Below are 21,814 nucleotides of genomic sequence, written 5' to 3' on the forward strand. Positions count from 1 at the left end.
TGCTCTGTCCTGCTCTTTGGGGAGCCCTCTTCAGCAGCATGCGTCAGAAAATGGATGAAAACGCAGGTATTTTTACAGGGAAACATTTGCATCTGTGCATGAATCTACGCTGCCAAGTTCACAGACTCTTTCACCTACTTTATCTCATTCAGTTCCCTGAAGAACATTTATGTCACATTTTGCAGGTGAGAAAATTGAGGCAGAAGGTAATTGCCTCACCTAAAGTTACACAACTAGTTAACATGAGAACCAGAACCTTAACCCCAGGCTTCTGGCTCCAAGTTCGGGAGCCTTCCAATAAGCACATACTTTCATTCAAATGCCAGGTCAATTTGTATATCCTGACACACAGCAATAAAATAAAGCTGGGCCTAAAGAGAGAAAATAATTTAAAGCGGCTAAGAGAAAATTCACTCCTCTTGTGAAAACCTATCCAGATGACAAGCTGCTTTGGAACAACATAAAAATGAACAGTGGGGTGTTTCTCACAGTGCTTTTCTCCAGAAAGTTCTCTAAATGTGCTTTGTTTCCTTGTTCTCCAGAAATGTGCTGACCAATCACCTTGCAGTTGCCAAGGCAGTTGTCATTTCCATTAAGCATATCCCTTTCCATAAAACGACTTGGTAAATGCTTTAATTGTGTACTTTTCAAGTTAATACATCTTGAACATCAGAACTGACCATTTGTCCTGACTCTTGCTTCATAACTACAATGCATTCCATTCCTCCTCTCAGGTTTCTATTGGGGAAAATAAAGGACAAAGCAATCAAGTGAGCCCAAATACCCCAGTTTAGTTTCTTAACCACGAAGTGCCACAAGCATCTCCCTGATCCCTGCACACAGCCCTGGCTACAGTGTCTTTCTGAAGCATTGAGCTCAGGGCACTGAGAGCAAACAGACACTGCAGGAAAGCAGCTGCGCACAGAGGCCTTCACAGGGTCAGAGCCTCCCAACGCGCGGAGGCACAGATGCTAGCTGGGCGTCCGCGCTGTCTGCACTGGGAAGCGGGCCCTAGGAGGTGAGGGAGAGACCGTTCCCGCAGGCACCCCTCCCACCGGCTCAGACTTACTGGGGAGCAGCTGGCTGCCTTCTTCACGGCCAATGCCATTACCAGCAGCTCTGCCCAGGAGGCACCTTGGGCACTCACAGGTAAGTGGGAGTTGGAGACCCTGGCAGTTCCGGCATTGCTCCGCTCACAGCCTAGCAGGCTCTCTGCCACGCACCCCGGCACTGCTGAACCCACTGCTCTCAGGGAGGGTCAAGGACAGCATCCAGGGCAGGGCAGTCCTCTTAGTCAGCCCAGGTTGCTATAACAAAATACCATAGACTCGTGGGAAATACAGGGGATGCTGGCAGTTTTAGAAGAGGAAAGGGAGAGAGGCTGAACCCAGAGCACCATGAGGAAGAAGCAGAGAGAAGGGGGCGCCTGGAGACTTCTCCCAAAGACAGGAAGAAAAACTGGAACTCCTCACCCATCAGGTGCCCCACCAAGGGACTCAAAGTGGGCCCAGCAAATGCATCGGCTCTTAACATTTTCCCATGGGATTTCTCATGAAGCTTCACTTCAGCGATCTTTAAGAGGAATGAAATACAGTCCACTGGAAAAACACAAGGAGTAAGATTGAGGCCAAAGTCAAGAATCAACGTCTTCAACACAGATTTCAGGACCCAAAAGGTGGGAGAAATCACGTATGTTACAGAGCCAGAGTGGCGTTTTTCCCCTACACTGCAGTTACTAGCACAGTAAATGTTACAGTTTCTTTATGTTCCTTGGTTTCAGAAATTTCCAGCCTAACTCTCCCACCCCAGCTGCTCAAAAAACAGCTTCCAAATCAAGTTTTTAAAATAGCTGCTCTTCCAATAATTTAAGTTAAAATGCTAGGCGTTTGTCCTGGGTGTTCCCAGATGGCTGGTGCCGAACATGGGGGCAGACCCATGGGAGGCAAGCCTAGAGGACTTCTTGGAGGTGGCACATCTGTGAACTGCTTACTGCTCACTTCCTGTGAGGAGATAAGAACTGAGAGGAGGGTTAGAAACATTTGTGGCCACTTGACATCGTCCACGCCTCGTGGAACAGTTCAGGCATCATGCGGTCATAGCATGTGGCCTGAGCTGCCTACAATTTCTGTGCAGTTAAGGTTTGTCACCTGTAATCCAACAGGGCATAAAATCTGGAATCATTTCATCAAAAGATCATTTTAACTGTAATTTATTAAGATAAATTGTGAAAATTGACTTCTGATGAGGGTTCATAAATGAATAAAGCACTTACTTGCTTTAATTTGGATAAAACTTTAAAAGGAATAAACCGTGCTTGCTGAGCTCACTTTATAATCTCTTCGAGTCCCGTCCACACAGCACTGAGCGTGTTTTGTCTACTATGCATGTTATTAAAACAAAACATAGAAATATTTAGGGAGACATTTTCCCCTACAAATAAGGTGGTTGTTTAATCAGATAAGCAAGAAACAATCTCACTTGTCACATTGAAAATATTAAATACAGATACAGTGTTTGTTTATTGTATTATATAAAAGTATTATTTTGCAAGGGTTTGAAAATTGAAACAAAAAACAAAAAACAAAAACTGAACTTCACCACAGTCTAAGAGATACTGCCACAGAGGGAATTCTCCAGGCGGGATGGGAAAGGGGCGTGGTGTGTGTCTGTGTGTGTTTGTGTGTGAGATGGGTGGTCAGACGCAGGGGAAGGAATAAACTGCAATTTTCAATAATAAAAACACTATTGTGTTGGGTAATTACATATTGCACAGCCTCCATGACAAACAGAAACATTTGTTTCCATTCTGGTTGAAGTGAAAAGGAACCTTTTCCCTCCGCTGCCTGGGCGGTTAGCTCAAAGGCCAAGGAAGGGCTGTAACCCCAGGGCAACCACAGGAGACCCATGTGCCCTCACAATGCAAAAGACGACTGTTTTGAGGGCACAGACCGCAAAGCCCCTGCGCCTCCCTCCCTGGCCGTCTATTTCTCACTGTCTTCGTGGGAACCTTTGGCTCAGAAAGAGAACCTGCCCCGAGGGCCCAGAGGCTCGTTAAGACCCTCCCCACTGCAGACACAACTTCGAATAGCACAGCTCGGGTGCAACAAGCCTCTGTTCCGCAGCCAATTCTCTTTTTCTTTTAGAATCTGCTAATCCAGGGCCTGTGCTCAAACTTTAGTTTTAGTTTACTTCTGCCACAAAAGTGACAGACGTGGATTTTTACTGCCTGCTAGGCAGAGTGGGTCATTCATATATTTGATTAGAGGAGGCCATTGATGAAATTCAGTCATGTGGAAAATGCCAGTGGCGATGGGGGAGGTCCTTCCAACCAGAGTGTGGGGAGTCACAGAGTTAGAACTGGGGGGCCTTAGACTACACCCCCCAACACGTCCTTCTGCAGGGTGAGTGGAAGTGCAGCTGAACCAGCATACATAGGCAATTGCTCTTTGTCTGCATCAGAAGGGGTTTGGGCAAGGAAAAAAGAAATACTTGGAATTTGTCAATTTGTGATATTTTAAAACTTCAGATGAATTTGTCTTCTCCTGTTTGTAAACCATCAACAGAATCCCTAATCCTCTCTTGGCGTCTTTCTGGGTTTACCTTGAGGGTGGCCTGTGGTGGTTTGCTGAGCTCTCACCCTCCCCAGATGTGGACTAGGGCTGTGTCCCCCCCAAGGTGGACAGACCTCTGGCCGGCTCCACGTGCCCGACCCGGGGAGTGACCAGCATGCGGTTTCCTCCCGTTTGCTCTCTTGCAGCAGAGCCGCAGCATCGGGAACGCCCTGGAACCAATTCTGCCAACAGGTGACACGGGGCCTGCGGCCTGGTCTTCACTGGAGCGGCAGAGAGGCGCTGGGCCACAGACAGGCACTGAGCACAGGCCACCTGGCCCTGGCTCTGCCTTGAATTCACCAAGCCTGCAACCCCTGCTCCCAGGGAGGATGTACTGTGATAAGAGATGAAGTGCTCCCTAAAAGCGATGTTACAATCCGTAAAATCCATTCATTCCTCAGAATGAAAAACACTGTAAACTGTGCTTTCACACCCTTGCCAGTACAAACTACAGTTCCCAGAGATGAGACGGGTTTTTTATTGTTTTCATTTCCAAAAGCAAGATGACTCTTCTCTGCTAGCGAGGCCCGCGGTGCCAGTGGCTACGCCAGAGAAGGCACCTTCCCCGCCCGGAGGCGCACAGGGCCCACACCCTCACCCGCTCACACACGCGTGCACACACGTCCACACACCTGCGCAACTTTCACGGCCACGTGCGCATTCACCCTCGCGCATGCGCGTGTGCGCGCACGCAGGTGCGCTCTGTGACGTGGTGATCTGCAGGGCGCCGGCAGGGCTCTTGCTCCAGCACAGCGGAGCCTCCTTCCGAGAACCCGGCGCCGGGACCCCCTCCCTTGTGTCACTTCGAAGGGGTGACGGGCGAGGCCCGGAGGGTTCCTCAAAGCAGAGCAGAGGGAGGAGGCAGCTGAGGGACGAACAGCGCCGGGCGGCCCCCTCCGCACACAGTAAGCGTCCCCGAGGCCCTTGTCCGCGCTGCGGACGCGCTCCCTCACCCCGCGGGGGCCGCGGCTACTCGTCCTCCTGCAGCTCCCGCAGCGCGGCCTGGAGGAGGCGCCGCAGCTTCGCGAGCACGCGGGGAGCCGCGCCCTGGGCCCTCGGGGCCGCGCACTCGAGCACCGCCGCCCGCAGCTGCCGCCGCAGCGGGGCCGAGACGGCGGGGCTGCCGCGGGGCGAGGAGAACCAGTGGCGGAGGATCTTGTCGCAGACGACCTGGGGGAGGGCGGGAGGGGGCGGTCAGCTCAGGCCCGGGGGCCTCCTGGAAGGGCCTTTCCTGGACCCTAACCCGCCCAGCGGGGAAAAGGCCACCCCGGGTGTGGTGGAAATGCCGAGGGGGAAGCTCGGGTGACACTCAGAAAGGACTGAGGACACTGCAGCAGAAAGTCACAGGCGGGAGCTGCTGCGTAAGGAGTGGGCCCTGGGCAGGCCCAAGGCTGCCAGCCCCGCCGTCACCGCACCCCTGAGGGCGCACTTTCTTATCCATAGGTTGGTCACGGTGATAGTCATCGCCACCTGGCAGGGTTGTCCTGAGGGCCCCAGGACACGCTGGTGACGAGGGGTATGCAAACGTGATAGTACTTTGAGGCTCACTGAAAAAAAGGTATATTGGAAGGGAAAGGCTGCAGACTCTTTCTGAGGAGCCTTTGAGATGTTTTATTTTAGGAGAAATAAAAATTAAGCCACTATCTCACAGCCTTTAGTTCTCCTTGGGTATGAAATTCACTGAGGCTGAAGATCTCTTTAAATTCTCCATTTAAACACACTGTCTGTTTTACAGCCGTCATGGTTTCCTCCCTGTTGGATGGAGCGCTGCATAATTAATATTCTGCTCCATTTTTCTATGTCACACTTTATATTAGACTCAGTTAACAAATGCCTCAATTTTATAGAGCTACTGTTTCTATAATTTTGACTTGTGTTTCCCAACCTCTGCAAGACTGAGGATTCTGTTTAAAAACAAATTATCTTATTTCTCTTTTGAGTTGATAATACATTTTCAGGGGCAAACATGGAAAATGTCCCAAAAGATAGGCTGTAAGTCTCCATCCCACTCCTCATAACCAGACACTCGGCTCCTGGCTCTGAGAGGCAACCACTCCCTTGAATGTCCTTCTGGAGAGTCTATAAATATACATGAATTTCCTTTTTCTTTTACTTTACATGGATGGGAGTATATTGCACACACTGTTCTGTAGCTTCCATTCCCATTTAATGAAATATAAGGGAGAGCCTTCCAAATCAGTCCTTATAAGGATATTCCATTTGTTTTAATGGCTGTACCTCAAATGCATATCATAAATTATTTAGCTAGTTCCCTATTGGTGGAAATTTAGGTTGTTCACTAACTTTTGCTATTATGAAAAATGCTTCAGTACATACCTTGCAGATATCTTTTTCATTTTGCATATGACTAAATTTCTGGGCCAAGGGGTATGCATATTTTTTGTTTTGATAGATATTGCCAGATTCACCCCATAAAAGTTGTACCGAGTTACACTCTCATAGCAGCGTATGACAAGAATGCCCTCAACAACACGTGTCGTCTTTCTTTTTTGTTAACTGATGAATGAAAATGGTTTAATTTGTATTGCTTTTCGTATCAGTCAGGTTGAAAGTATCTGTGCTTCCTTTCCAGTGAGTGGTCAAGGTGATGTTCTTTGCCCACATTTCCATCAGATTGTTAACTTTTTTCATATTGATATGCAGATGCTCTTTATATATTAAGGACATTAACCCCCTGCTTAGATTGGTTTCCTGGGGAGCAGACTGTAAGGTGGAGGTTTGCATGCAGGGATTTATTGAGGGGCATTCTTAGGAACCATCTTTCCATGGAACTAAGGGAGAAGGAAAACTTCTGGTACTGGAATGGCCTACAGAGTTTTCCTTATAGAGGCCAGGGGGCTGGGCTTTGCATTTCCCCCCTCCCCACTGACCAATCACTAGACGCTGCCCCTGGGATGTGGGGTTACCGTGAGCCAAGGACGATGCTGGGGGATGCCGTGAGTCTCAGCAGCTCTGAGTCTCAGACAAGATAAGGGCTGTCTCTGTCCTCTATGCTCCTCGTCTGTAAGAGCAGTTGCAAATATTTTGCCAATTTTCTCATTTAACCTTTAAATTTGCTCATATTTTTTGTAACTTTGTTTTGTTTTTGCCATGTGGATTTTTTAAAAAATTGTTAAATGTGTCAGTTGTTCCTCTTATAGCCTCTGAACTTTGTTCTGTACTCAGAAAGGCCTTCCGAACTCTAGGGTAGTACTTTAAATTCTCCCAGTTTTTTTCTGGAACATTCAGGATTCCATTTTTTAGGTGTAAGTATTTGAGCCATCTGAAGTTTAGTTTGATATATGGAGTGGACCAGGAGTTAATGTGATCATTTGTTGTTCCTGAATACCCACTTTACCAGCATCACTCACTGTATAACCCAGCTTCCCTCTCACTGGCCTGAGAGGCTGCCTTTATAACATACTGAATACCCATATGTCATTAGGTAGACTTCTGCAATTTTTAAAAATTCTATTCCTTTGATCTGTCAATCAACTGATGCAGGGCAGGGATTTTTTTTTTTTTTTTGAGTAAAAGTGTAAGTTAGAAAAGTAATACATACCACCGTAGAAAATTTATAAAATATAGGGCAAAAGGAAGAAAATAAAAATTATCTGTAATCCTATCATCCGTAAGTAATTGCTTTTGACGTTTTCATATCTTCTTTCCCAATCACGTACTACTTAAGGAAAATGAGATCATGGGTAAATACTGATTTGTAACCTGCATTTTTTCGCTTAATGAATGCTTCATATTTTCTCATATCCTTAAAGGAAGCGAAATTTCGTTTCTAGGTCTTTATTCAAAGGCAATAATCAGAAAAGGTGCACAAATGAAATTGCTCAGCTAAAGAGAGTATTTCCAACAGTCATGCACCCTCCAGAGGGATGTAGAATTTTACAATCACGTTAACAATACAGACTCTTACCTCGATTTCTCTGAAGCCTCACCTGTTAATTAATAGCATTTTAACAACTATTCCCAATAGTTAAAGGTAAAAAATTATTATCACTGGGTTTTAACTTGCATGTCTTTGAATAGTAAGATTAAATATTTTCCAGGTTCTCTGTCCGTCTGCACTTCAGCTCCCGTGTATCTGTCATATGTTCTTCTCTTGCCAGTTTTGTGTGTGTGTACCTCTCACCGCTTAACGGCTCTGTAAGAGCCGTTTATATATTAAGGATACAACCCTAGTCTCCAATTATGCTGCAGAGGGCAGGTGTTAGTGTTTCCACTTTGTGGTTTGAGGTCACAGGGTGGTTGATGCTCTAGTGAAAGCATATTGTTCCCACATCTGGAGAAGAACGATTGCGCTGCAGACCCACCGAGGGTGTGAGTCCACGTTAAGTTGTAGAGGCTGCCGAGCCAGGGCCTTGTTCGGCCTGGTCCAGGCCCGCCAGGTTAACTACACAACTGTCCAGGTCTCCCCAGGTCAGTCCTCTGTGCCGGCGTGACTCAGCCTCAGGCTCTGGCCCCATCACCAGGTGTGCACCGGGGTTATATTGGCCTTATGGGCTGGAGGATTGTACACAGACTCCACAGACTGTGGTGGAGGTGAGATGCGGAGTGGACCGGCTAGGAGAATGGAACACTAGGAAGGCTGAGGCTAGAGCACAGATCAGCGGTGGTGGAGGTGCGCCCAGCTTCCCTGCTATGACCTCTTCCTGGTTGTGGTCAACACCTGTGAGCCCAGCTCATCCACACCCACCTGAGGGCCTGGAGTGAGGGCCGGGAGCAGACAGCGTCTGCCGGAAGAGGGGAGATGTCTTCCCAGTGCAGGGTTCTCCAGCCCCACATCTGGGTCTCCCTCACTCTAGACTGGATCCTAGAGCTGGAAGCCAGGATGGGTTCCTACTTATCACTGGTCTCCTGGATGTGGGACCCAAGCACTTTCTCCTTCTATTAACCACCTGTTGGCCTAACCCCTTGCCTGTCGGATCTGTGGTGTCACCCACCCTCTCTGGTTTGGCCAGTTTTCAGGACTGCTTTGCCCTTTTTCTAGATTTATCCTTGGTGAATCAGTCTCTGGGTGCTCATTCTGGGTGTGTGTGTGTGTGTGTGTGTGTGTGTAGATGTAGAAACTAGACCTAGAGAGAAGGGCTACCCAAGTCCCTATGGCTCTGGGGGACCCAGTAAAGGCTGTGCTGGGAGCACCATCCATTAGCCCCATGGGGTCACTTGGCCGACAACCTCTGGGGTAGACGACTAAGAACAAATGATCCCCGTCTCCCACCATCCCTGCCCTTACTGGACACATCGAGCCCAGGTGACATGGCAAGGGTGATGACCTTCATCTACATCACCGGGATGTCACAGTGTGGCAGGCAGAGGCACCCAGAGAGAACAGGGTCCCCCCCGAGAGAGGACAGGGTCCCCCCCCGCAGAGAGGATAGGGTCCCCCCCCCCCGAGAGGACAGCAGCATTGCTCACCTGCAGGTTGCTGTTGGTTCTCTGGGCTCCACACCTGTGCACTCGCAAATCACACTTTGAAAAACAGTCAAAGAAATTGCAGTCTTCATCTCCCGTGCAGTTCTGCTCAAGAATTTCCCTCATTTTAGGTTCAAAAAAGGCCATGTCCACGTCAATAGCCACCACCTGTAATTGAAACAGCACACACCTCTCAAGAGGACCCCCAAGGCCACAGCACAGAGGGAGCCCTGCAGTATCACCCCACCCCTGTTCCCCTTTGCAGGTGCAAGTGTCACAGACTTCAGGGGTCACAGAAATCTACCAGCAGGGAAGAGGGGCCAGGTTGTGCTGGGGGCATGCAAGCCACCGGCATAGATGGTATGGCAAGGCTTTAACTGCAAAAAGGACCTTTGTGGTCGCCAGTGAAAGCCTAGAATGTGGAACTAGTATCACTTTTCATCTTTAAAAGTTTTCTCAGATTTAAATTTGAATCTCTGAAATATCTTTAAAATGAATTGGTTTCCCCTTCTGTTGCTTTATCACTTTGGTTTCTGACATTCAAGGCTCAGGAACACAAAAGCTGTGAGACAGATAATCTATCCCTATGAATATAAGCAACAAAAGAAAACTATATTCAAGGGACAGGTGGAGGGTGTGATGGTGAGAGTGGGGTGGGCAGTACGTAGGTCGTCTATTTATGCTGTCTGTTACCTGAGGTGACTGGTTTCCAGCTGTGGGGAGCTGGGGGAGTGCAGGGAGTGGCAAAGCCAAAGTTCTTAAATTAGGGTCGATACATATGGACCCTGGTCCAGCAGCATCAAAAACTAAGTCCCACTACCAGCATGAAAATGTGATGAGCCCCTGGAATTTCAGATTTATCTTCCTAGCGTCAACCCAAATAGACTTCAAAACCAGAAAAAGAATAATGTCTAAATTATGCAGATGTTCCACCACCACCTGAAGTAAAAAAAAAAAAAAAAGATGAGCTCAAACCTGAGAAAACCTGGACTCTGCCCAAATCAAGCAGTGTATAGCTTCAAGGTATTAAAGAGCTATTAGAAGGCTCGATGAGGTTAATGGAGTCTGTGGCATTTCACAAGCCTTCACAGATCAACCTCAAAATATCAGCCTTCTCCCTTTGGTAGCGTCTCAAAAAAGTGTTCATTTACATCTCAGTTCTCTGCAAAGTCAGGAGGCACATTCCCAGGTTGTTGTTTCTGTTTTTTCCTTCAAGATTGATGCCAGAATGCAGTAAAGCTTCTTGGGGATTATTCAGTAAAACAGAGGAGGGAAAAATACTTTATTTCAAAATATGTGGAGAATAATGAAAATAAAGAACAGGGAACTCTTCCCTATTTAACAGCCTTGTCTAATTACTAATCCAGGCTCTGCAAACAGAAATTATCATTTTAATCAATTTTTCCTATCTTATTATTCAGACAAAAGAAATAGCTCATTTCATTACTTATACCGGTTAATACACTAGAAATACATGAGGCTGTGCTAATGAGTCTGTTGTCTTTCATAATTTATTTGGGGGGCTACAAGACACTTCTTTTGATAGTTCCTGGCCATCTCCCCAGCTTCCCCTGGGCCCCTGGTGGAATTTCAGCTCCCTGTTACTTCTGTCTTCTGGCTCTGATTGTTCCCTGTTCATCTCCCAGGAAGAGCCAGGTTTATTTTTTAATTTTAGTGTGTGCTGTAGAATGGATTACAGCTCCTGGAAGCGTAATTCCATGCACCTAAAATAAGAACAGGACCAAAATGAACAGAAAAACCTGCCTGAGCTTTCTTAGATAACATCGGGAGAATCATAAAATTTTTCCTGCACAAAATTACCTAACTTGCATCATTTTCAGACATCGGCCTAGAACGGATTGACGAGGATTATTTTGTTCTCCACTGAAAAGTGTGCCTCTAGAGCAGGAAACGTCATCTGTTTGAAAAGAGCACTTTCTGGCAACAGTTTGGGAGCAAGAAGTAAAGATGTTTTCCTAGTTCTTTTGCAACCGCTGGACAGATTCTCAAGACCCGCAAGGGGGGACCCGAGAAAGTGAATGACTGCGAATCATCAATTCTTAACACGTTACCTGAAGGACAGCGCTCCTTCCCCACTGCAACACGGACCAAAGGGGGAACCCTCCTGCTGGTCCGTCGGTTCGCTAGTTCTCACACTGAGTGTGCATCAGAATCACCGGGAGGGCTTGCTTTTAAAACACGGAGGGCCGCATCCCACCCCGGAGCCCCGGGCCTCCTGCTGCTGCTTCTCCACCTCGGTCCGTTCTTTGTAGGCCTGCACTGCCTGGAGTGGGACATAAAATTCACCTGCCTTCTGCAGAGCCTGCAGAGGCTGACGTGTCCACCCAGGCAGGATTCTCCCTTGTGTAAGGCACCAAAATGCCAGTTGTCCCTCTAGAAGTCTTACCCACAGAAGGGAAACTAGAACATCTCCAGAGGAAAGTATTAGAAAAAGTTGCCCATCATCCTAGACCATGGACACCTTGAAAACAGTGTCCCCCTACTGAGCCTTTGTACAAAAGCCCCCAAAGGCCGTCCTCTCTCCTCATCCTCCGAGGCTCCTTGTCTCCTGAAGACTGTTTTCTGCACAATTTGCTTGCTTTCAAAACGCGATGTCGCTTTGGAGAAAACAGAGCAGCCCTTAAGGACGACAGACCACGCCTCCCGCTGCGAGCGGCCGTCCTCCCAGTTCGGCACCGGGCAGGCGCCTCTGTTCTTTAAATTCTCTCATTCCCACTCGGAAGGTTTGGCAGGTCGGAGTTGTCCTGGCTAGAAGGTTGCATAACGCTGCAGGGTCTCCCCCGATTTCAGAAACCCCCTGGTTTAGGACCACCCGGACCCAAGTCTGCCCTCCACGGGCGAAACACACGCCGCAGCCACTCACCGTGAAGTCGCTCCTGATGGCAAAGTTCTCGGGCTTGACGTCGCAGAGGTGCAGGCGGTGCGAGAAGTCGTGCTCGAAGTGGCGGACCATGTCCAGGAAGCTGAGCGCCACGCCGCTGAGCGCGCGCGCCTGGGCCCGGCCGCCGCGGGCCGCGCCGTCCAGGGGGAAGAGGGCCCGGAGGCGGGGGCTGCCCGCGGCCAGGTGCTCCACGGCGTAGAAGTGGCCGCAGGAGCCCAGCACGGGCGGCGCGTGCGGGCTGCGGCCCCGCAGCAGGCTGAGCAGGACGAACTCCTCCTGCTGCAGCAGCGCCCACAGGCTGGCCAGCTGACCCCGCAGCCGGGGCCCCCGCCGCCCCAGGCCCAGCCGCCCCAGGCCGCCCTCGGCCAGCTCCAGGCCCAGCGCGCTCTTGACCTCCCCGGCCGCCAGCAGGAGGAGCTCTGCCTCCGGGAAGCCTTGGCCGCCGGCCTCGGGCTGGCCTTCCAGGAGGCCGAACGGCGGGAAGCTGGAGAAGGCTTCCTCCTTGGACTTGAGGACCACGGGCCGGCCGCGCCAGTCAGCCTGCAGCACCTTCTTGCCCCGCTCGTAGTACAGGCAGCGCCGGTACCGTAGCTGCCCCGCCACGCACAGGTCCTCGCACAGGTCTCCGCCGAGCGCGCCGCCCCGGTAGTCCTGGCACTGGAAGGAAGGGGACAGTCGGTTACACCGCGGAGGGGCAGCGAATAGACACAAGGCTGGTCCCCGCACCCAGCACGCTCCTAACAGCTGTGCAGACCATCTTCACCAGAGTGAACCACGAGGCTACTCGGGTCAGAGAGGAATTATGAAGTCAAAGGTTTGAGAGCTTCCCTGCTGGCGCAGTGCTTAAGTGTCCGCCTGCCAACGCAGGGGACACGGGTTCGAGCCCTGGTCCGGGAAGATCCCACATGCCGCGGAGCAACTAAGCCCGTGCGCCACAACTACCAAGCCTGCACTCTAGAGTCCGCGAGCCACAACTACTGAAGCCCGTGAGCCGCAACTACTGAAGTCCGTGTGCCACAACTACTGAGCCCGCTTGCTGCAACTAGAGAAAGCCCGTGTGCAGCAATGAAGACCCAACGCACTCAAATTAAATAAACAAATACAAGTTTACAAAAAAAAAAAAAAAAGACTTGAAAGAGCGCCTCAAGTTTGTTCTCCATCAGGCCCAGGCCCAGGTCTTAGGAAGCAGGTCTCTGCCCTCCCCCACTTCCAGCTGAGGTGGGTGATGCTGGCAAAGGCCTTTGGCAGCTGCGTTCAGTTTCCTTGATTGTCAGCGAAAGGGCTGGGCCAGGCCCGTGGTTCCCAACTCTTGGCCTCACGTCAGGGTCACCCAGAGAGCTTTCAACCCCCGGTCAAGTACAGGTCAGCCAGACCTCGGGAGGTGGGTCCCCGGCGACCCCAGGAATGGCCCTTCCTCTAGAACCTTTCCTTGCACCCATTGTGGTCGCCAGGAAGTGGTATGGCTATAAGGCCAGCAGGCTCTGGGGGACTGCGGGGTCTGGAGAGCCCACTGCAGGAAACAGGAGGCAGGAGAGGCCTCGTGGCTGGCAGGGCAGGCACCGGGCGCCTGCGGAAGAAGAGCCCTGCAGGGTAAATTCCAGAAGCGGGGGGTGTTCGGTTCCTGGGGGTGGTGAGGAAGGCACTCAGGGACCCTGAAATGGGGAACTTCTCCTAAACGTCAGGCTCTTAGGCCCTCCTGCCACATGGGGGACCTGGTGACCCCACCACGACACTGCAAGCATCCGTGCTAAGAATACAGTCCAGCCAGGCCCTGCCCTTCAGACCTGCTAGAGGGGGAGCAGGAGATGCCAGTGTGAAACCGATTGAAAGGGAGGATTATTATTCTGTTCTCTTTCTTTTTTATCTCTTTCAGGAAACCTAAACCTCTGGACCCACGTTTATTAGGGGTTGAGCCTATTTCCTGACTCTACCTGTTTCCCCCCAGATGCATCTTCCTCCCACGTGGGCAAAGGCAGGTCAGGTATGTAATTATATGCTGGCCAGACTCTCTGGTGGTTCTGCGCTGCTCGGCTTTATTAACCCCAAGTAGGTTATATACAGCTCCTTCAGTCGGAAAATACACCTCCAATGCTTGGATATGTGAATAATCCCCAAATCCAAAAAGCTCTGAAAACCACAAGGTTTTCCATGACTCATTCACCCTCATGGAGTGGCAAATCCGACTGAAAAGATGAGAGCCTATTTATGGTCTGAATGTATTTGACCTGTGGCTTTGCATATACTTTGCTGCAGAGTTGTTCATCAGCTGGATTTGTCTGATTACTGGTGCTGCCTCACAGGCGAAATAGAAGGTATATATATATATATATATATGCTGCACATTATCTAACACCCAAAACAGTGTGAATTCTGAAACAGGCCTGGCCACAGAGCATTGGATAAGGGATTGTGGATCTTTATAAGTACTCTCAGTGACTTGTTGAAAGCATATAACCAAAACGCTTATTAAAAAGATATACTGGGCTTCCCTGGTGGCGCAGTGGTTGAGAGTCCGCCTGCCGATGCAGGGGACGCGGGTTCGTGCCCTGGTCCGGGAAGATCCCACATGCCGCGGAGCGGCTGGGCCCGTGAGCCATGGCCGCTGAGCCTGCGCGTCTGGAGCCTGTGCTTCACAACGACAGAGGCCACGACAGTGAGAGGCCTGCGTACCGCAAAAAAAAAAAAAAAAAAAGATATACTCCCTGTTCTTAAAACAAGTATCTGGAGTTCAGGGACCGTTTCAGGCAGTAACTGGACAACAGCCCAAAAGGACCAAGACAAGCCATCAGACCTGACCCCCAGCTTCCTGCTGAGGGGCTCCCACAAGCTGCTTCTCCTTTGCCGCGTTAGATCTCGGCACCGCGCCGTATTGGGTGGTGGGGATGTCACGCTTGCCAAACCCAAAGATGCACGCGATGGTCCCAATCCTGGAGTCTGGGAGTGCACCCTGTTTGCCTGGGGCTGGCTTTTTGTCTTTGGAAAACAGACAACCATAATGCAGCTGTATTGATAAACACCCATGAAACTGTTTTAAATACACTTGATGCTGTGTACATCTTGCAATTTAACTTAACACCATTTTGGTCAAATGCCATCCTTTTACTTTTCATCCTGGTACCTCTTTCCAAGGCGTGGGGTCATAAGAGGAGCATCAAAGGATCAGGACGCTCTGAGTGACTCTCTCTGCTTGGAATTGCTTCCATATCACGGTGCCTCGGAAGAGAGCATCAGCTGATTCTGGTTCCTCTGAGACCTTTCAGGGTAATCTTAGAGGTAAGGTGGGAATGCAAGGTTTAAATGATTGAGACTCCCAAGAGTAAAAAAAGGTGTGAGTGACGGAAGTAATGTGGGCTGTTCATTTTACTTGCTGCAGCTTTGTCCTATTTTATCTGGTATTTACAGAGTTTCACATCTCTGTAACAAGCCTGACAAGAAAAGGCAACATTTCTTTCTTTCTTTTTTTTTATAAATTTATTTATTTTTGGCTGTGTTGGGTCTTTGTTGCTGCGTGCCGGCTTTCTCTAGTTGCGGCGAATGGGGGCTACTCTTCGTGGCAGTGCACGGGCTTCTCATTGCAGTGGCTTCTCTTGCTGCGGAGCACGGGCTCTAGGCACGCGGGCTTCAGTGGTTGTGGCTCGCGGGCTGTAGAGCGCAGGCTCAGTAGTTGTGGCGCACGGGCTTAGTTGCTCCGTGACATGTGGGATCTTCCTGGACCAGGGCTCGAACCCGTGTCCCCTGCACTGGCAGGCGGATTCTTAACCACTGTGCCACCAGGGAAGCCCAACATTTATTTCTTGATTGCCTTATAAAGCCCCTAAGCCCTTTGAGTATATCCAAAATGGTTTAATTCAATTCCATAATCCTTTTTAGAGTGTCATCAAATTTGTAGTTTAATCAAAGGTGTTTTTGTATGAAGGACAGAACAGAACTGGAACAGAAAGAAAAGCAGATGACACAGTCGAGTTTGGAAGGAGGAGGTGGGCCCTGAGCTGTGAGCTTCAGAACCCTGCTGTGCTAGTCCGAGGGGAGAGGCATGGGGAGGGCGAGATAGGGGCATGGGCCCTGGCTGGGCCACTGCCCCAGAGTGGGGAGTGCCGAGGGTGTCAGCTGTGACTGCCCAGGGCCTTCACTCTCCTCATCTGGAACTGCGGCCGAAATTGTCACCGGCCGTGAGAGACACCTGTGGGCCCAGAAGCCCACTCCACACCCTGGGGGCGGGGAGTGGCCGTGGGCAAGCTGCCTCAGGCGCACCCAGCCACCTTCCAGCCAACAGTCCTGTGTGTGAGCTGAGCCACGATCCAGCTACAGGTGCCGGGCTCAGGCTCAGGCATCACAGAGCGAGGTGGCTGCCTTTCAGACTCCTCAAATGACAGGGGAGCGTAAGCAAGAGAGGTGCATGGCCAGGCTTGGCTTTGGGGCCAGCTGGGTTTGCCTCTGGGCTCAGCCTCTTGCTGGCCTGTGGCTTGTTTCCAAGTCTGTAACGTGGGATGATGACACTGTGTCGTGGGAGACCTGTAACGGTCAGCCAGGGTCATGGGTGCAGAGGACCTGGTGGTCTCTGGATTCTAGTTCCCTCCAGCCCTGGTCATTAGAAGGCAGGGGGCTGGGGAGGCTTCTTCCTGGAGAGATGCACCCGAGCTCAGTTTTGAAAGATGAATTGCGAGTCTGCCTGGTGGACCAGGAGGGAGAGGGCAGGGAATGACCTGCTGAGGAACCCACAGATGCGAAGTCGCTCGAGTGTTCAGAGAACCAGACAGTTCAGGGGAGCACAGGGCAGGGTTAGAGCAAGTGCCGTGCGTCAGGGACTGGGCGTCCTGCCAGAAACGCCACTTGCTCTGTCTCCACCTGACAGAATGCTGCCCGCTGCAAGGGTCGGACCCACCTTCCCTGGGAGGCCGCCCCACCTGCCAGTGGGAATTCTTGTCTCCTCTGCCCCAGGTTCCATTAAATAACCCCCGTGAGCCTCCGTACCATCCCCTGCCCCCGCTGGCTCCCCACAGCATGGTGTTTTCTACGAAACTGTACCGCGTCGATGAAATCGAATTCAAATCGAACCCATACGAGATTTGCCCCTGCAAATTTAGAAGGCAGTTCCAAACAGGGGTTGCAAGGAAATCTGGCATATAGTCTGCTGACTTTGGAGGGGAACGTTACCTTTGGCTGTTTTTCTGAAGGCCAGCATGTTCAGGTATAGGCATGCCTCCAGATGGCTGGCAGCTTGTAGGGAAGCTGCCGATCAGGAAGGGTGGGCAGTGGGGCTGGGCGCCCAGAGCCCTGCCGGGCCACCAGCTACTGGAGGTGTTGTCCTAGGTTTCTGACCTAACTTTCCGTGCCCCGGCTACCTCGTTTGTCACGGGAGATCGCAAGCGTAGTTAGTGCAGAGCTGTTCTTTGTCGTCACCCTTTGTGATGAGGCCTTTTTGGCACATCAGTCCCTGCTCTTCTGATACAGAATGTAAAACTCATCCACTGTGGCTCTTCTGGTTACCAGATTTCCAGTGAGTTCTGTAGGATCTTTTCGTATGCCTGTGCTTGCTAAACTCAGAGAAAGACTTGGCTCGGCTTTTAAAAACCAGTAAATTTACAGATTACAAGTTTACAAGCTAGTCAAGCAGTGTCATCGTGTTAGAGACAAGAGTGAAATTATCTTATTAGCAGCATGTCCTATTGAGGTAGCTAATTTTTTTAAACTCAATAGAAGTAATGTACTTTTAACTCCATTTTTAAAAAAATCACTTTCCTCTGGATATGAGGAGGCCCTGACTGCCATCTTGAACAGGTACATTTCTGTACCCAAATGTGTGTGCATACAAAATCCACAGGTATCAGATTTTAAGATAAGCTGGGAAAAAAACCAAGTTAATAAAGTCTCATTATAGTTAACTGGCATTTTTTAAAAATTAATGAAACTCACAGCGAATTCATGTTTCTTATAGGTTGTGTGCAAACGCACACTCCCAGCAGCCCCAGTTCTTGTAGAAAGCGTTCTCAGTGGTGGTTACTTAGAACCTCCCTCTCTGGCTTGTATCTCGGTTCTCAGGCAAAAACAAAACCTGTCCTCTCTAGTCTGGGAAACCGGTGACAGGGTCTCAGAGGTCATGCCCAAGGGCTGGGTTTTCTTTTGTGTGTTTGTTTTTGTTTTTAAGGAGAATTAAGTTCCTATGCGGTTAGCAGCCCTCATATCTCACGATGGAATTCCTTCATGGAGCAGTTACGCTGTGCGTTGCAGAACCTCAGAGCAATTAGCCGGGCCACTCTGCAAGCCTTCTCGACCCCTGGACAGCTTAGAAGATAGAGATTACAAACGTGGCCAAATCACTCAGGAAAGCAGAGTCATTCCCTGCTATAAAATCTCTCTGGGTATGTGCCCTGGATGCTGTAGTCCCACTGGGACCTTGGGTTTCTATCAGAGCAAAGAAAGATAAGCCTGCCCTGTTAAAAAGAAATCCCAGATGTAGGCAACCAAGTTAAGTCACGTCAAGACCTAACCACCCGGAAGGGACTTAAACCTTCTGAATAACAGAGAGTCTGTGGGAATCTTTTTGAGATGCTTTGAAAGTGATGTGCTATGGCAGGGTTAAGTATGCCCAGTTGTTAGTTACTTGTGGTTTTCAGTATTGGAGGAGCCAGTTCTGTCACGGGATCTCTACTATCAGAGTCACATCCTGGCTCCACGACACAGTAACCGTGTGAATCGGGACAAGTTACTTCACCTCTCTGGGGCTCGGTTTCGCCATCTGTGAAATGGGAGGAGTAAAAGTACGTACCCCGCAGAGGCTGAGATTAAATGAATTAATACGTGTAAAACTACTTAGCACAGAGCCTGCCCCGAGTGAGCCTCAGCGGGCACCCGCAGCATACGTCCCTGCCGCCCTGGGAGGCGCTCTGCCTGCAGAACCGGAAGCCGGGCCTGTGAACGGTCAGACCCAATGCTAGTCAGCCTGGCACAGCCTGCTGACACGGTTCCCTGGGAAAGTGGGGCTCTGGAAACCTCACAGAGATGTCTTGATTACGGGGTGAGCTGAAAAGCCGCAGGAAAAAGGAGGGCTGCCGTCTGCCCAGAAAATTCTGAAGCTGGAAGACCTGGGCTCGACTCTGGAACCAATCCAGTTGGCTCTTCCAACACTCTCTCTTGAGACTGGAGTGTGCTGGGCCCCCTCCGGAGGTGGGGTGAGGCTCGGGGGGGCCCCAGCGCCCATGACTCCCCGCTCCTAACCAGCCCCTCAGCTTCATCCTCAGATTCTCCACCTGCCTGGCGTGAGGGCCCGGGAACGTGCTCAGAGGTTCACAACTCCCTTGGCTTTGCCCAAGGGAAAGGGGTTCCCTCTGGCTCAGCTGTGGCTATTCCTTTGGTGCTCTGGGATTCAGGGTGAAAGCTAATGAGAGTCTGGAGGCCAGTCAGAAAAATAACAGCCAGTTTTATTATTAAGGATAAAAGCCAGGCAGAATGAATTGAAAGGACCGGCGGAGCTGAGAGACAGAGGCTCGATTCAGTCCTGGGAGGCCACAGTGCCACAATGCCAGCCTCTGCGTGGCCGCCAGGGCCCGGCAGAGTCTAGGATGTGGAGACTGGGGTCCTATTCAAACCTCAGTCTAGTTCACAGTGTCCTGGGTGAAAGGGAGCCACGGTGCTGTGTGGGGTTCCCGCCAGCAAATCCAGAACGGAGAGGGTAGAAAGGGAAAGTCAGGTCCTGAGCAGAGCGTGAGAAATGGCGGCCTCAAAGGGGGCCTCCAAATGATGCTCCCCACAAAATCAGATCATTGAGAACCGGTCAGGTGAACTTCAGGCAGACAGACAGACATGGTATTTCAGATTGTTCTTTTGGCAACAGAAAAGATTGGCTGCCACAGGAGGTATGTTGGTTCAGCCTCCAAACAGAATTGGTTTTAATTTATGAGCTGGAATGCCGGGAAAGTTATGATGAGCAATGACTTAAGTTATACTAGGCTATTTAATTTCCATTAGGCCTTCTCTCACTTAACCAAAGGTAAAGAAATGAAAAAATAGTGTTTGTTTTTTATTTTAATCTAAAAGACTATTATATTATTTTTGGTACATGGATAGTCATCCTGGCCAAGCTATTCATTTTATACTATAATTAGTCAATCAGTCTCCCCAAAACAGAGGGAAAAAAGTCTTTATCAGTGAAAGGAATTTTTAGAGGAGTTATTGAGGAAAATCAATGAGCTCTTGTAACTTAAAAAAAAACTTGATAGAACGTCAGTGTAACAATGAACAGATAAATGGATAGATTATTGATAGATAGGATGGAGGGAATCGATGTGTATCTCACCAACGTTATGATCAATTCATGAGGACACGTCAGACTCAATTAGGGAAAATGATTTGGTCTAGCTTGTCCATTTCACCTCATTCCTTTAGTTTTTCCAATCTCACTTAAAAAAAAATCATTTACTTGAAAGCCTTTATGCTACCACGTTTTGAAAACCTACAATCTCAGAAGGCTCACCCAGATGTAAGCAGTTGGACTGAAAACTTCCCATGAGTTTCTTGAAGATCTCTTAGAAAATAGATCATTTTTCACATCACATACTGAGATGGTCAGTATTTTAGGAAGTGAATAATCACTCAATCAATGTAACAATAGTTGCCGTTACCTTCACCTTGGCCTTCCTTTTAGGGATTCCTGCCTTTATCCAAGTCTCCTGATGCGCCTCATCTTCCGAACCAAACAGAGAGACCAAAGAGCAGCCGGCGTTCGGAATCAACTAATGCGCCTCTGGGGCCCAGAGCGCGCAGCAGCAGCCTGCAAGCCCAGGCGTTTCTTTCTCTCCCTAATTGCCGGGCTCAGCTATGGAGCCCCCAGGCCCTCCCCTGTCCGGAGACCCCGCTCGGACCCCAGGGTCCGACCGCCTCCCTCGCGCTCCGCTCGCCTGAACGCGCGGCCCCGGCGCGGCTCTGGGGCGCAGCGAGGCGGGGGCCCTACGAGCCGTCTGCATGGGGCTCGGCGAGGTGCAGCCCAGGCTGGACTCGCCGAACAGCGGCTGAGCTTCCGAACGGCGAGTCCAGGGGCAGGGGCGTGGTCTCCCCGACCCGAGCCCTCAGCGGCCCGCGCCCCGAGCCCCGCTGTCCGAGTCGGGAGACTGGGAACAGACCCGAACTCTTGCTTTAGGAGGGCGGGCTGGGGGCGGCGGGAGAGCAGTCGGGCAGGAAGACTCTCTTGGGACAAAGGACCAATTTGGGCGAAACGGGGGGAGACATCCCCGTCCGCGCACGGAGGACTCCCAGGATGGAGACCGCATCCCACGCACCGTGTCCAGGCCCCCTCCCCTCGGTCCACGGCCGTGCCCAAGTCCCCGGCTCCCGGGGCCCGCGGAGGGTGTCCCAGCCCTGCCCCCGGGGCGCGCGGCGCGGGGCAGTGCGGCGGCGGCGGCGGCACCTACCAGCGCGGCCAGGATGCGCCGGCTCTTCTCGTCGGTGCAGCGCTCGGAGAGGACGCCCGGGTGCGCGCGGAGCAGCAGCGCGGCCGCCAGCACCCAACCCGCGGTCCACGCGACGCAGACCAGCAGCGCGCCCCGCCCGCACCACCCGGGCCAGCCCCGCGAGCCCGCCGCCCGCGCCCGCGCCATGGCCCACCCGCCCCGCGCCCCGCGCCCCGCGCCCCGCGCCCCGCGCCCCGCGCCCCGCGCCCCGCGCCCCGCGCCCCGTGCTCGCGTCTGGGCTCGGCGGCCCGGCGGGGGATGGGCGCGGGGGAGAGGCAGAGCGGGCGGAGGGGAGGGGCGCGGGGGAGAGGCAGAGCGGGCGGAGGGGAGGGGGCGCGGGGGAGAGGCAGCGCGGGCGCCCGGCCCGTCCTGGGGGGCGGGGATGAGGGGGGGTGTCCCGCGGCAACAACCCGCGCCCGCCCGAGCAGCCG

The 21,814-nt window shown here is 51.3% G+C and overlaps 1 protein-coding gene across 1 annotated transcript; it reads right to left on the minus strand.

Annotated features, from left to right (window-relative positions):
- Positions 1 to 1,086: 1,086 nt before the first annotated feature.
- DIPK1C (divergent protein kinase domain 1C) lies at positions 1,087 to 21,530 on the minus strand. The gene is made up of 4 exons (XM_022560002.2): positions 21,345 to 21,530; positions 11,923 to 12,597; positions 9,042 to 9,206; positions 1,087 to 4,781 (listed from the first exon to the last, which is right to left on the minus strand). Exons 1-4 carry the CDS (start codon positions 21,528 to 21,530, stop codon positions 4,581 to 4,583), a joined length of 1,227 nt encoding a protein of 408 aa, XP_022415710.2. The 3' UTR covers positions 1,087 to 4,580.
- Between the last annotated feature and the right edge of the window lie 284 nt (positions 21,531 to 21,814).

The sequence above is a fragment of the Delphinapterus leucas genome, chromosome 14 (assembly GCF_059928025.1).
Source record: "Delphinapterus leucas isolate spDelLeu-1000000601 "Yukka" chromosome 14, BTC_Dleu_Yukka2, whole genome shotgun sequence".
In the NCBI taxonomy this organism is placed as follows: Eukaryota; Metazoa; Chordata; class Mammalia; order Artiodactyla; family Monodontidae; genus Delphinapterus; species Delphinapterus leucas.

Excerpts from the sequence above, each read along its gene's own strand:
- DIPK1C (XM_022560002.2), bottom strand. The coding sequence starts at position 21,530 with ATGGCGCGGGCGCGGGCGGCGGGCTCGCGGGGCTGGCCCGGGTGGTGC. Across the intron at positions 12,598-21,344 it reads GGCGCATCCTGGCCGCGCTG|TGCCAGGACTACCGGGGCGG; the intron begins GTAGGTGCCGCC and ends CCTTCCTTCCAG. Across the intron at positions 4,782-9,041 it reads GAACCAACAGCAACCTGCAG|GTCGTCTGCGACAAGATCCT; the intron begins GTGAGCAATGCT and ends GCCCTCCCCCAG.